The following is a 14,327-nucleotide window of genomic DNA, read 5'->3' as shown; positions in this document are numbered from 1 at the left end:
GGGGGTACAATATTGCCTATCTGTCTCCAAGAACTTGGGATCATGCACTTAAACCCATTAGAAATAGATTTAAGAGAGGCAAGGAAAAAACTAGGGGGGGGGTTTACTACCCAGACTAGATGTGGTGTAGTGGTTAGAGTGTCTGACTCAGAGTGGGGAGCCCAGTTTGAAATCCTTGCCAGCCATGAAGCACGCCCTGTGACGTTGGAGCCAGTCACAATTTATCAGATGGAAATACCTCGCAGGGTTGTTGCAATTCCCAGGCGGTCTCCCACCCAAGTACTAACCAAACCTGAGTCTGCTTAGCTTCCAAGATCAGACAACAGCGGGAGCATTCAGAATAGTATGGCCGTAGACAGCTGTGGCGAGCATGAAATAGGGCCGGAGAGGAAAGCCATTCAGAAATAATTCTGCCTCCAGTCCAACACTGGAGAAAGACTGTCACCATTGTGGCTAATAGTAGCCATTGGGAAACCGTGCCCTCCATAAATTTGCCCAATCTTCTTTCAAAGCCATCCAAACTGGTGGCCATCGCCGCTTCCTGTGGGAGGGAGTTCCATAGTTTATGCACTTTCTTTTATCTGTCCTGAATCTTCCAACATTCAGCTTCATGAGATGTCCACGTGTTCTTAGTATTACGAGAAAGAAAAAGTTTTATCTGCCCACTTCCTCCGTGCCATGCATAAATGCATAAGCTTCTATCATATCACTTCTTACTCACTAAGCTAAAAAGCCCCCAATTCTGCAACTTTTCCTCCAGGGGGAGTGGCAATTGACAGTTTTGGTTGCCCTTTTTTGAAACTTTTTCCAATTCTTCAATACCCTTTTTGAGGTGAGTTCATTTTTGGGAAGGTGGGACGGAAATCAAACAAGCAGATAATACTGGCTTTCAAAGAGGATTTGACGTGTTCATGGGAGAGGACAGATCTATCAAGCCAGCACCAGTGGTGAAATGAAACCTCCATAGTCGGAGGCACTGTACCTCTGAATACCGTTTGCTGCATAGCAACAGCAGGGGAGCACCAAAATCATTCCCCAGGTTTCTTGTGGAGGGAAACCTCTTTCCCATTCCCTGCAGTCCTGACAAAAATCAAGGTCTCCTAGCAGCTGTTTATGGTTGTAAAAGAAAAAAAGAGGAGATACAGCACTTTCTGAAGGAGACTGTGATTTTACCAAGAATGGACTGCAAAACATAAGAGATGCTTGGATCAAATACGATGAGACTTTTTGTTAAAGTGCTATTTTATATTCCTGGTTCTATATTTGGTGAAGACCCTGCCATCTGGCTCTGATGCCTGCTTAGCTGGGAGTAAACACCACCAAACTCTAAGCAAGGACTTCTAAGCAGGAATGTATAGGATTCCACAGTGATTTCTGTTTCTCAGGACATTTTATACAGAACCAGGAAACAGCATTCCTTCACAGTGCCCAGGAGTTCCCAACTCCTAAAGCTGGACGGATTCAGAAGCCAAGTTCGCTTGTATGCTGCCCTTCCGATAATTTGCTTTTTGGCTCAGCCCGAGCAACTGATCCATTTAACTTGGCTCACGGTCCGGTTGAAAGTGTGTTTCCATGCAGCTCTTTTTTGTAAAAAAAATAATAAATGAATCCCAGGGTGTCGCGGGGAAGGTGCTGTATTTCTTCAAACAGTTGCTCCCTTCGCTTTTTCTTCTTGGCCTGGCTTACTCAAATGCTGTCCAGCCCACATTTCTGCACTATGTAATAAATGCATTTTTTAAAGAAAAAGAAAGAAAGGTTTGCTCGGAGCTTACGGGCAATCAAGAGCAGCTTATCTCTGTAAATGTGAAGTGAGAGGCACTGGCTTGTGTAAAAGCAAGTTCCCATCCTGTATTTCTTCATGCTGCTGAGTTATGAGGTGATTTGGTTCACAAGTTCATGGCATCTCTGAGGTTAAGCGCTTGGGTTAAAACCGCATCTGCCTATTCTGTTCTGCTTCTCCCATCTACTGAGTCCCGCTCAGGACAAACTTCTTAAAACAAAAACTCCCAGTTAACAGAATAAAAGGCCTACACCTGGGGTGCCATTGGGGGGGAGGAGCTAAAGACCCCCCCCCCCACAAAATTCAAGGAGAGAGCCAGGCCTCCTCCATATTCCGCGGCCTGCGGCAGGCCTCCCCACGGCTGTGCCAGGCCTTGCCGGGCCTACCCGTAGCTGTGGCAGGCCCTGCCAGACCTCCTCCTAATGCATGACATCAAATGTGTGTGCTGTGCGCATGACATCACACGCGCAGGCTGCCCACTCCCCAAAAAAGTTGGACAGAACCCGGTGACTGTAGCCCAAATCTTATGCTCTCCTTAAGCCTCAGCTACACATTAGTCTACCTTGAACAGCGTTTGTAAAAATGGAAACAAAGCTGTACTTGAAACGAGTTCTGGACACTCAAAAGCATTATCTAAAGGCTATGTTTTCACCATCTTTGGCCACGGCTGTATTACTAATGGGGCATTTAATACTGAATGCATTGTTTGTTTGGTGCATTTACATCTCACATTTCCTCCAAGAAGCTTAAAGCAATGTACATGGTTCTCCCCCTTCCCATTTTGTCATCGCAACAACCCTATGAGGTGTTGTATGCTGGGATGAGAGACAGCGGCGGGTCCAAGGTGACCAAGTGAGCTGCATAATTTAAGGGGAACTTGAGTCCTGGTTTCTCAGGTCTTAGTCCAACACCTCAACCATTACACCACACTGGATCTCTTTTTTTTTTAATATACTTTACTTTTAATTTACTGTAATTTACTTTTAATAGAGAATGTTGTGTGTCTGCAGTTAGGGTTGCCAAACCAGCAGGGCTGAGCTGAAATATCCAGCATCGCCTGGCCCCCTCCAGGTGGCAGGGGGGGCTTGACTCTCCAGGTGAGCAAGAATGCCTTTAATTAATTCACTTTTTAATGAAGAAGACTATATGTGCAGCTTGCAAGCTTCAGCCCAGCAGGAGCTGGCTGCAGATTTTTGCATAGGCTCCTTAGCAGGTCTGCTTTCCTCTGCTCCCTCCTCCCAATTAACCCCCATCTCCAAGGCTCAGTGGTGGGAGGGGAAGAATCCCAGGGGCCACCCCTGTGGCATCAATAGGGCTCATCCCTAAATCTCAGGTTTTGGGCCTGAAATCTGAGGGTCTGGTATGTTCCTGACCTGGCAACCCCAGAGGCAGAAACACTTCTTGCTGGAAACCATGGGAAAGTAGAGGGCTCTCCCACTTGTGGGTTGGCCATTTGGAGAACAGGACACTGGGTTAAAATGGGCCTGATCCAGCAGGGCTCATCTTCCATACCCTCCAACATTTCTCTGATGAAAATAGGGGCATCCTAAGGAAAAGCAGGACATTCCGGGATCAATTCAGAAACTGGGGCGGCTTCTGTAAATCCAGGACTGTCCCCTGAAAATAGGGATACTTGGAGGGTTTGCATTTTGTAGTGTTTTCCTATTATGTTAATGACTTGAGAGGGATGCAGGAAAATCAGCAGAGATTGGCAGAACCCCGACACGACAAATTCCCAGGATAAAGCCGCCCAGGAGGCCCAGCCACTGCTTCCCATCAGGTCCGCGCAGCCACTGCGCCCGTTCAGACAGAGCCGCCCCCCAAAGCGGCAGCTCCTAATGTTTCCCTCGCTGCCCCCGCCCCGACCTCCCTCTCCATCTCCTGACATGCTCAGCTTGACCCACTAACTCAAGCCAACTGTGGAAAGGTCAAATGCAAAGACTGACTCCCAGAAGGGAGAAACCACATCAAGGAACTGGAAAGGAAAGGAGGGAAGGCGGGGGGGGGGGAGAGAGAGAGAAAAGAAAAGAAACAGCAGGTCTCTCCCCCAGGCCCACCACCCCGCAAGCCTTCAAGTCTGGCAGGCGCAGATGGGGGGAGAAGGAAACGAGGCGAGCTTTACGTTTATTTATTCTGGAGCCAGACCTGAACAGGAGCCAAGCCGTCCCGTGCCAGCATATAATAAGAGCTCTGAATTGGGTAGGTGGGTCTCTCACACACAGACACACGCTAACTTTTTGTCAAAAAGTATCATGTTTCTAGACCTTTTGGTTATGAGATTTCTGGCAGGGACCATTTTCCCCCTGGAATAGTCAAGTGGTTTTCTTCCTTTTTTATTTTTAGGAGAGTTCTTAGGAAAAACCCCTATTCTCCTCATAGGGTTACAATTCCCAGAATTCCCTGTGAAGAGGGATTGACTGCTTAAACCTCTCCAGGAATGATAGCTTTGGGAGAGGAATAGGGGATCTCCGCGCAACTCTCAGCACCCTCGACAAACGACAGCTCCCAGAATTCTTTGGGGGAAGCCATGACTGTTTAAAGTGGGTGGAAGAGTGATGTAAATGTGTGGTTCTGATGTGGACAATGGCACAAAATCCTTGGCATGCGCTCGCCAGCTTCTCCCTTCCCTCCAGTGATACAAGCCACATTTGCATTTAAAGATGGAAGATTTGTACATTTGTACAATCAGTTTGTACTTTCGATTCTTGTCTTTTCCTCCCAAAGCGGGTCAGCCTTAGGACTGATTTCTACGAGGCTTCCTCAGCTCCAGGTCATTGACAAACTTAGGCTGGTTCATTTAGGCTGGGGAACTTAGAACTCTTTGGAAGCAAGGTATGAGGTCCAGATTCACAGCTGTTCTGCGAAATGTTGATAATGCTTGTTCTGGAAATTAGAGGTGCTCCCTCTACTGGAAGAAATGATATTCGAGGCTTGTGACTTCCACTACAGCAACGTCCACATTTTCCACCTTGGAGAAACTCTTTCCAGCTCACATTCAGGCCGATGACAAAACCCCGCACCCTCGAATGCACCTCACGAAGGCCCATCAGTATTGAAAACTGCTCACCCTCCAGCAGATGGCTATAAGCCACCATTTTAAAATTCCCATAATGCCTTGGGACAATGGCACACTGGGAAACATAGAAAGAAATATTTGAGTGAGTGACTGAGTAATCAATCATATATAATTGTGGAGTTGGAAGGGACCCAAATGTGTGAGTAGTATATAAATTTATATAATTATATTACTTACAAATACAGTATATAAATTACAGTCTTCGTCAATATGTTGCCCTTCAGCTGTTTTGGACTACAACTCCCATCAGTCCCAAAATACCTAGAGGCCACCAGGTTGGCAATGGTTGCCCTAACAGATTGAAAGTTACTTATCTAAAGCAAAGAACCTGTGTGCAGAACTGTTATCAGCGGGTCTGGCTGATTGATTCCCTGTGTTTTAAATCAGAAGCTGCCCCCATCCATGGCACTAATAGGCCAGGAACAATGGCATTACTAACCTCCTCAGTCCCTCCTAGCTGAGAGTTTTAAAGGTTTTTTTTACATTTTTATTCTCCTTTAAAAAGGGGGGGGCGACACAAATGTATTTAATATCAATTTATATTTTTTATTTTTTATTAAGTTAATGACACTGTGCATTAGGGCATGTTATTTTAGTGGGTGAAATTTCATTTTTGCACATTTCTTTGGTGAGGGGTCTTAATAATTTGTTTTTTGGGTGTGAGGATTTCAAATTTGCTATTTTTTTTTGTGAATGGACAACAGTTAGCTTGGGAGAACATTTAGCTTGGTAAGTCTACATTTCATGAAGATGCACATAAACTGCTTTTGGAAAACCAAAGAATTTTACCTTCTGAAAATGTCAGGTAATGCTAAATAATAATAATAAACAATAAAAATAATATAAATATATAACTGCAAGTACTTGGCAATCATTTTTAATGATCTCTATGTAATTTTACAGATGTTTTACTTACCAAGGAAAACTATAACCAAAATATCTTTTGAATTCCCAAGTCATGTTACAACTTCTTAGCACCCCTCATTTTTGGAAGCTGCAAGCTCAAAAACTCAACATACCTTACTGTGTGTATCAACTTTTATTGGTCTGTTACCTTAATCATAAAATCATAGAATCATAGATTTGGAATGGACCCCAATGGTCATCTAGTCCAACCCCCTGCAATGCAGGAATCACAGCTAAAGAATTCCTGACAGATGATCATCCAACAACCTCTGCTTAAAAACCTACAATGAAGGAGAACCCACCACCTTCCGAGGGAGTCTGTTCTGCCATTAGGAGCCATTGAGAGCCAGTGTGGTGTAGTGGTTAAGAGCGGTAGTCTCGTAATCTGGGGAACCGGGTTTGCGTCTCCGCTCCTCCACATGCAGCTGCTGGGTGACCTTGGACTAGTCACACTTCTCTGAAGTCTCTCAGCCCCACTCACCTCACAGAGTGTTTGTTGTGGGGGAGGAAGGGAAAGGAGAATGTTAGCCGCTTTGAGACTCCTTCAGGTAGTGATAAAGCAGGATATCAAATCCAAACTCTTCTTCTTCTCTTCTTCTTAGCATCAGAAAATTCTTCATAATGTTTAGTCAGAATATCCTTGTAACCTGAATTCAGTGGTTCAGGCATATTTGTTAAAAAGCTGAACAATTTTGTGGTCTTCCTTTAAAAAGCTCAACAACTTTTGGGGTGTCCTGGTTTTTACTTTTTGATATTTGGCAACCCTATCTCGTATAACCTATCAGTCTTTTTTTCCCCAGGCTAAACATACCTGGCTCCCTCAACCATCCTTCATAAGGTGTCATGGAGCGGCTGGATGCAGAGGAGGGGGGAACCCCCATGGGAACTGGTGGTGGGACAACAATGAGTGGTCAGAGGGAGAAGAGGGAGCAGAGTGGGGGGGGAGGTGTCAGAAAGCCAAGCATAGCCTGTGGCCAAGAGTTTCCTCACCCATTTTAGGAACTTGGAAGGAGAAACTTGCCTGCAGAACACAGTGACCTACTGGGTTATACAGTATAAGGCACTTGGCTGGCAGTTTTTGATGTTGCTTGGAAGTCAAAAGATACTGATACAGTATTTGTAAATGGATAATGTAATTATTAGTTTTTCTGCCTGCTGCCACCACCCTGAACAACCAGTTATATCCAAATAAAAAATATAACCCTCATCTTCAACCTCAGAAACCACCATGCCAAATTTGGGGATGGTCTATTCAGAGGTGTCCAAGCCAGCACAATTTGGTGCCCCATCTTGATTCAAAATGGCCTCCAATGGTTTCCAAATATAGGGCAAGAATCACATCCATTGTGCCAAATTGGGCAACCATACCTTCAGAGGTGTCCAAATCAGTGCAGTTTGAAATGGTTCAGTAAGCCATTTTGATTCAGAATGGCCCCCATTGGTAACCAAACATGGATGAAAACCAGTTCCTCCAACTCGGGAAACGCCACACCAAAATAGCTGGGTTTCCCCAGCCATTCTGGGCGGCTCCCAACAGAATATTAAAAACACGATAAAACATCAAATATTAAAAACTTCCCTAAACAGGGCTGCCTTCAGATGTCTTCTAAAAGTCAGATAGTTGTTTATTTCCTTGACATCTGAGGAGAGGGCATTCCACAGGGCGGGCGCCACTACCGAGAAGGCCTTCTGCCTGGTTCCCTGTAACCTCATTTCTCACAGTGAGGGAACCACCAGAAGGTTCTTGGAGCTGGACCTCCAGTGTCTGGGCTGAATGATGGGGGTGGAGACGCGCCTTCAGGTATACTGGGCCGAGACAATGCACAGACAAAGCATATGCCTGCAACCAGCAAGATTCCATCCTGCTCAGTTTGACTGCGAACATGTGTTATGCTGCTGGGAACAGGCATGCACAGCCAAAGTACAGTGTAGTGTTGTTTGAAAGTCCTCTTGGCACCTGACCAAGAATAATCTGGGACTGTCTTGATCCCACTTGGTCAGAGCCCGGATCCACTTGACCCGTTTTGGGAATCAGGCTTTGGCCTGAATCCAGCGCACAATCCTATTCATTTGCTGCCAAATCTGCTTAAAATCAAAATGGTGTTTGACGGTATCCTAGCCTAGCCCACAACCTGCTCCTCTGTCTCAGGAACTGTCATGCCAAACTGAGTGGCAATATCTTCAGAGATGTCCCAATCGGCACAGGATGGAACATATTAATCTAACATGGCACCCAATGATTTCCAAACATAGGACAAAACCCACTCCTCTGTATATCCATCTTCAGAGACCTCCTGAGCAGCACAATTTGGAATGGTACGGTCCGCCATCTTGATTCAAAACGGTGCCCAATGAAATCCAAAGTTAAGACGAAAACTGGCTCCCCCATCTAGAGCACTGTTGGGCCAAGTTTGGGGGTGGTATTTCAAGAGGCCTTGGAATGCACAGAGAGCTGATGAGCAGACAGACCACTTTCCAAAATGGGGATAGGGATGGGGGAGAAACTTGACTCGTCTCACATTTCAAGGAGAATCTATCTAATCTGCCATTTCCAAAAGGTTATGCGAACCAAAACCCAGCCATCCTCCAAAATTCATGCTTCTCCAGTCAAACATGCATATACCATGAAACAGTGTGCACAAAAATACTGTACAGTGGTACCTCGGGTTAAGTACTTAATTCGTTCCAGAGGTCCGTTCTTAACCTGAAACTGTTCTTAACCTGAAGCAGCACTTTAGCTAATGGGGCCTCCCGCTGCCGCCGCGCCTCCGGAGCACGATTTCTGTTCTCATCCTGAAGCAAGGTTCTTAACCCGAGGTAATATTTCTGGGTTAGCAGAGTCTGTAACCTGAAGTATATGGAACCCGAGGTACCACTGTACATGCATTTGTGTAAATAACTTTATAAAATCCATTGGATTCCTGCATTGCAGGGGGTTGGACTAGATGTCGCTTGAGGTCGCTTCCAACTCTACAATGCTATGATTCTGTGATTATATAAGGGGAAATTGTTCTGCGAAAAAACTCACATTTTAGGCAAAATTGTATCAAAAAATGTGCGTATTGGGAGAAATTAACACCAACACACTGACGAATTCTTTATGAGGACTTCAAAAAAATAATAATCACAGACTGATGCAGAAATGGAAAGGACTTGAATTTAGGACTGGAAAACAGAGAAAGGCACCCATCCCTAATAAATAATGACCAGACTCTTAAAACATGGCTTCATTCACACTTTTTACAGCACAAAAAATAACTCCACCTCTACTGCTCTCAGCCAATCGAAGGTCACCTGCTCCTATAAAAACCCCGCCCATTCTCCTTTGTCACTCCCTGTGCCTGGAACTCCCCACTATTTCCTCCAGGAATTGAAATGAATGAGTGGAGGGGGTCAAATGATCATGGAGGTAAGACCGGGGCGCCTTTGCGCTTGACAAAGATGGATACTGGTGGTGGTTCAATACAGAGACTCACAAAGCAACAGCAGCAGCATCCCCATCCCGGATTGAGCAGTTTAGGAGCAAAGCCTTCTTTATGATCTATTTGAATTGAGGATAAGACTCACAACACAACCCCCTTCAGGTTTATTGAGAGACAGTGTGGTATAGTGGTTAGAGTGCCAGCCAGACTAAGAACCCTGGGAGAGGAGAATTCATATCCTGCTTTTTCTCAAAGTAAGAAAGCTCACTGGGTGAACTTAGGCCAATCAGTGCCTCTCAGTCCAGTCTACCTCAAAGGGTTGTTGCAAGAATTAAAATGGAGAGAACCGCTGGATAATTACGTAACAACAACAATACAGCTCAGTTTATCTACTGCAGGCTTGTCCAACTGACTATATACATGGGTTTTTTTCTGCAAAAGTTTTTATTCTAATGGTTTTGCTAGTTTTCAAAACAACACCACCCCCAGGCTGTCTCCTCATCACCAAAAGAAAAGCCACCATGAAAGTTAATGCAATCTTATATATATAGTATATGTCTGCTCAGAGGTAAGTCGCACTTCAATGGAGTTCTGGAGCTTACTCCTCGGTAAACTAGAATAGCAGCCTCCCATCCCCAGCAGTGCTCCTGAACTTCGCCTTTCCTCGCTCCTACAGACCACCCTGGGATTTGCTGGGAAGGGAAGCTTGAGTCACTCACCGGCGATTGGCAAAGCCATTGCCCGACGGCCCTCCGGAACTCGGCTCCGGGTAGTTGTGCTGCAAGGCCGACGCTGGGAACTGGTAGAGGAATCCCGTCCCGAGGGTACATCCCCAAAAGGAGAAGCAGAAGCAGCACCAAAAGAACGCCAGCGGCATTTTGGGAAGGGCCGCTCGGCTTGGAGAAGCGCTTTGGACGGCTGCAACCTGGGCGCGCAAAAGTGGCGAGGGGGTCTCCCAAAACCGAGCCACTCAGAGGCGCATCGTCCCCAGGCTGCGGAGGGCCCCGCGCGGGAACTGGGCTGAGAGAGAAAGAGACCAGAGACAGGAGAGGGATTTGCCGTCGGGGGCTCTTGGTTGTTTGGGGGAGCAGCCGGAGAAGAGACGGAGGCTTCCCAGTGGCCAAAGCGCGAGCTCCGTGCGCCCTGGGCGCACAAGCAGCCTGCGGGTGCGTTTTCAAGCCAGAGCGAGGTTGCTTCGCAGCGGCTCTCTCCGAAAGGGGCGGGAGGTGGGGACGTGAGTGGGGGGGCTTCGGATTAACCCTTCAAGGGCGTCGTCGTCGCGGCTGCTCCAGCAGCAGCTGTCTTGGAACAAGCCAGGAGTGGCGAGGCGGCACAGCAGCTCCGGGAAACTTTAGAATGAACCTTGCCTGAAGGCGCAAGTCAAGTCTCTTGCTCCTTTTGGGGGAGGGTGGCCTTTCCCCCTCTCGCCTGTATGTAAATGCTGTTCTTCTGCCACTCAGTAACCTCAAAGTAGCTGACAGTCAATCATTAATAATAAAGTGCAAAACAGATCCGTTAATATAGTGCCTTGAAAATTGCACATATTTTGAGATGTCCACAAGGAGCAGAACCTCTAAGTGCTTTTTATATGATTTGGCATTTGTTGATTACATATACAGTGGAAGCATCATTTTCATCACATGCCTGGCAAATCTGGAAGTACACCTGATTATCAAATAACACACACATTCCTTGTTGATGTGTAGAAAACTTTTATTCTCGCTTTTCTCCTTTCACAACTTGGACTTTGTTACTTAACCCATATGGAACTGTACTTTGCTTGTGTCTTTTGGGGTTTTGTTTTTCGTATTTTAATTTTCATCTGTTGCTACAATTGTTCTCTCTGTTTTATGTGCCTTATAAAACGGAATACAAAATTTTTACAAAAAGCAATAAAGTTACGTTGCAGGGGGTTGGACTAGATGGCCTTCAGGGTCCCTTCCAACTTTAGAATTCTATGATTCTATGACTAACTTCCATAATAAAACAGCAACAAAAATTTAGAAGAAAAGAATCGAAGCAGGGGTTCATTAAGCAATACATCTAAAAGCAAGGAGCCTTGTGGCACCTTAAAGCAGAGCTTTCCAAACTTTTCCTGTTGGTAACACACTTTTTAGACCGGCATTGTTTCTCAATGCAGTAATTCAGTTTTACTAGCAAACTATAAGTTAAACTAACCCCTTTCCAGCCCTGGGTGGAGCGCAGGCAGCATTCACGTGACACACACACTGCAGCCGACACACTGACATGTCGCGACACACAGTTTGGAAAGCTCTGCCTTCAAGACTAACAAATTCCTGATGGCCTTCCTTCAAGGGCCGGCCCACCCATGAAGCAGGGTGAAGCAGACACCTCAGGTGGTGGAAGCCCCCGAGATGGCCCTCCCACCCACACCACTAGCAGAGAAGCGACATTGGCACCCACTTTCTGCAAGATCTCACGAGATTTCATGGCGTGCATGAGAACTTGTGAGATTTCAGTGACATCTCGTTGAGATCTCACCAAAAGTTGGCATCAATGCCAGTGCTGCTTCTCCACCAATGGTGGAGGTGGCACAGCAGGCAGTGCCTGTGGAGGCAGGTGGCACATCAGGGATGCTGGTGGAGGGTGGAAGTGCTGGTGATGGAGATGGTAGGGAGGGTGACATGGCAGGGCATGGCAGCACTTCCCATTTCATCTCACATGGCAGAACAGGAATTGCCACCACTGGTGACGGCAAAAGCTTTCATGGACTCCAGTCCACGTTTTCACAGGCATGTCGTGAAATTTTTGTTTGGCAGGTACAGAAGGGAGTAAAATATAAGGTCAGTGGTCCCATTGACCATTGTGGGGTTGAGTCCACAAAAACTTATAAATGTGATTGTCTTAAAGGTGCTTGCCACTTTTGGTGACAGAATTCTGGACAGCACAGAGAAGACTGGAGCAAGTAACTGGTGAACTCCTGGATTCTCACGCTTTTGAGATAACCTCACTAAAGCTTTCTCCTAGTAACGTACCAGAACTTATAGATGTAACAGACACATAGACCTCTGTTTCTAATTAATAAGGAGATTCATTATACCTCTGATATAAGCTCTGACATGAATTTGGTGATAATTGTTTTCTCATTTCACTAAATCTCGGTGCTGACAGAAATCAAAGCTCTGCTTCATGTATTCCACTGACATCCTCTGAAGGAGAATGTAAATTGTAACACACCCATTTATCAGGGGTGTTAATGGAATATAAAAGAGATAAAGGGGCAGGAAGAGTAGTATAGGTGAAAGGAAAATGTAAGCATAGTCATCTAGACATCAGTTGAACTCAGATGATACAGTTCTTCCTGGAACGGTATTGTTTCAAAATACTGGGGAGGTCATCAACTCAAATGTTCATCTTGCCAGATCTTAAGAAAATTATTGTAGGTACCATTCCCAAGTGAAGTCATTTCCAGGCCAACAGAAAGTAGCTGTTTTTATGACCGACCAGTAGAAAGAAGCCAGCATTGCTCTGGAATTCTAAGAATTCCAAAAGTTGGAATATTTAGGTCTATCATCTTAATTCAAAATGGCTACATAAGATATCTAAACATACATTGAAACCCACTCTTTGATCTTGGAAACCATCACACCAAATTGGGTGACGAGGTCTTCAGAGGTATCCAAATCAGTTTAGAATTGTTTGGTCTGCCATCTTGATTCAAAATGGTGTCCAATGGCATCCAGACAAAAAATGGATCCTCTGTCTTTGGAACTTTCATACCAAATTTGGTGATGATATCTCTAGAGCAGGGATGTCCAACATGTCAATTACTGGTCGATCGTGGGGCGTCGCTCAACAACTTTGGGTCTTCTTCCCCCCAAAAAGCTCAACAACTTTGGTCAATACAATGGGTATATCACTGCCAGTTTTGTTTTTTTTAGTGGGAGTAGATTGCAGTCTCTTGGAAGTTGGACATCCCTACTCTAGAGGCATCTGAATGCATTGAGAACAGGTGAGTGAAAAACTTTCCATGATATACAGTAGATTGACATAGATATGTATTACTCATGTCATAACGAATCTTCTAGAATAAAGGGACATTTCACTAAAGAGCAATCACCAGAGGCAAGCAATTTAAAAAATATGCTATTCAGTGTCCCCAAAGAGTTATATTTTGGAAGTTTGTGGGGAATGTAGATTTCGACCACGCTTTTCAGCTCACAAAAATGCATTGCAGTTCTGATCTGATTTATTTGTAGAGAATGTTTGCGATATACGTCAAACTCCAAGCCAGAGGACTTGTCTGCATTATGAATATGTACCTTGATGGGGAGTCTGTGGCCCACCAGATGTTTGTTGGGAGTCCAAGAACCATCAGCCAGCATGACCAAAAGATGAAGGGAGACGGAGTCCAACAACATCCGAAAGGTCATTGGTTCTCCAGCTGTGAATTTATTCTTCAAACATGGATCTGTTTATCACTGAGACAACACCTTCCATTCATAATAGGAACATATTGGTAGACTTGCCAGGGGAAATTTAAACCTTACAGAAATACATTTTTTAAAAAAATAATTCAGAAAGAAATTCCTAAGTGAGGGACAAAACGAATCTACTACATGGCTACAACAACCCTGCAAAGTAGCTTAGGCTGCCCCCCCCCAGTTCACCCAGTGAGCTTCAGGGCCAAGTCCTAGTCCAATACAGTGGTACTTTGGTTTACAACCATAATCTGTTCCGCAGGTCCGGTTGTAAACCAAAACAGGTTGTAACCCAAGGCGTGCTTTCACCAGTGGGGACTCTCCCCCCCAAAATTGGTTGTAATCCAAAAAAAATGGGTTGTAATCCAAAAAAAGGGACACACTCTTCCGGGTTTGACGTGGTTGTAATCCAAAACGGTTGTAATCCAAAACAGTTGCAAACCAAGGTACAGTGGTACCTCTAGATGCGAACGGGATCCGTTCCGGAGCCCCGTTCACATCTAGAAGCAAACGCCTGTGCTTGCGCAGGTCATGTTTCGGCGCTTCTGTGCATGCGCGTGACGTCAGTTTGAGCGTCTGCGCATGCGTAAGCAGCGAAACCCGGAAGTAATGCGCTCCGTTACTTCCGGGTTGCTGCGGAGTGCAACTCGAACGCGCTCATCTCGAAGCACATTCAAGCCGAGGTATGACTGTACCACTGT

At 45.5% G+C, this 14,327-nt stretch overlaps 1 protein-coding gene across 3 annotated transcripts in view; it reads right to left on the bottom strand.

The window, feature by feature from the left end:
- The window catches only part of COL26A1 (collagen type XXVI alpha 1 chain), a 96,254-nt gene extending 85,800 nt beyond the window's left edge, over nt 1-10,454 (bottom strand). Inside the window, exon 1 of one of the 3 annotated variants that reach the window (XM_081173104.1) lies at nt 9,904-10,454. In XM_081173104.1, coding sequence (XP_081029230.1) covers nt 9,904-10,061 — 158 coding nt within the window. In that variant the 5' untranslated portion in view covers nt 10,062-10,454. The remainder of the gene's footprint in view (nt 1-9,903) is intronic. The other 2 variants (XM_081173102.1, XM_081173103.1) reach the window with 2 other exon arrangements.
- Between the last annotated feature and the right edge of the window lie 3,873 nt (nt 10,455-14,327).

The sequence above is a fragment of the Podarcis bocagei genome (assembly GCF_964188305.1).
Source record: "Podarcis bocagei genome assembly, chromosome: 15".
NCBI classification, from domain to species: Eukaryota; Metazoa; Chordata; class Lepidosauria; order Squamata; family Lacertidae; genus Podarcis; species Podarcis bocagei.
The sequence above is the reverse complement of the archived record's forward strand: the minus strand, read 5'-3'. Positions and strand labels throughout refer to the sequence as shown.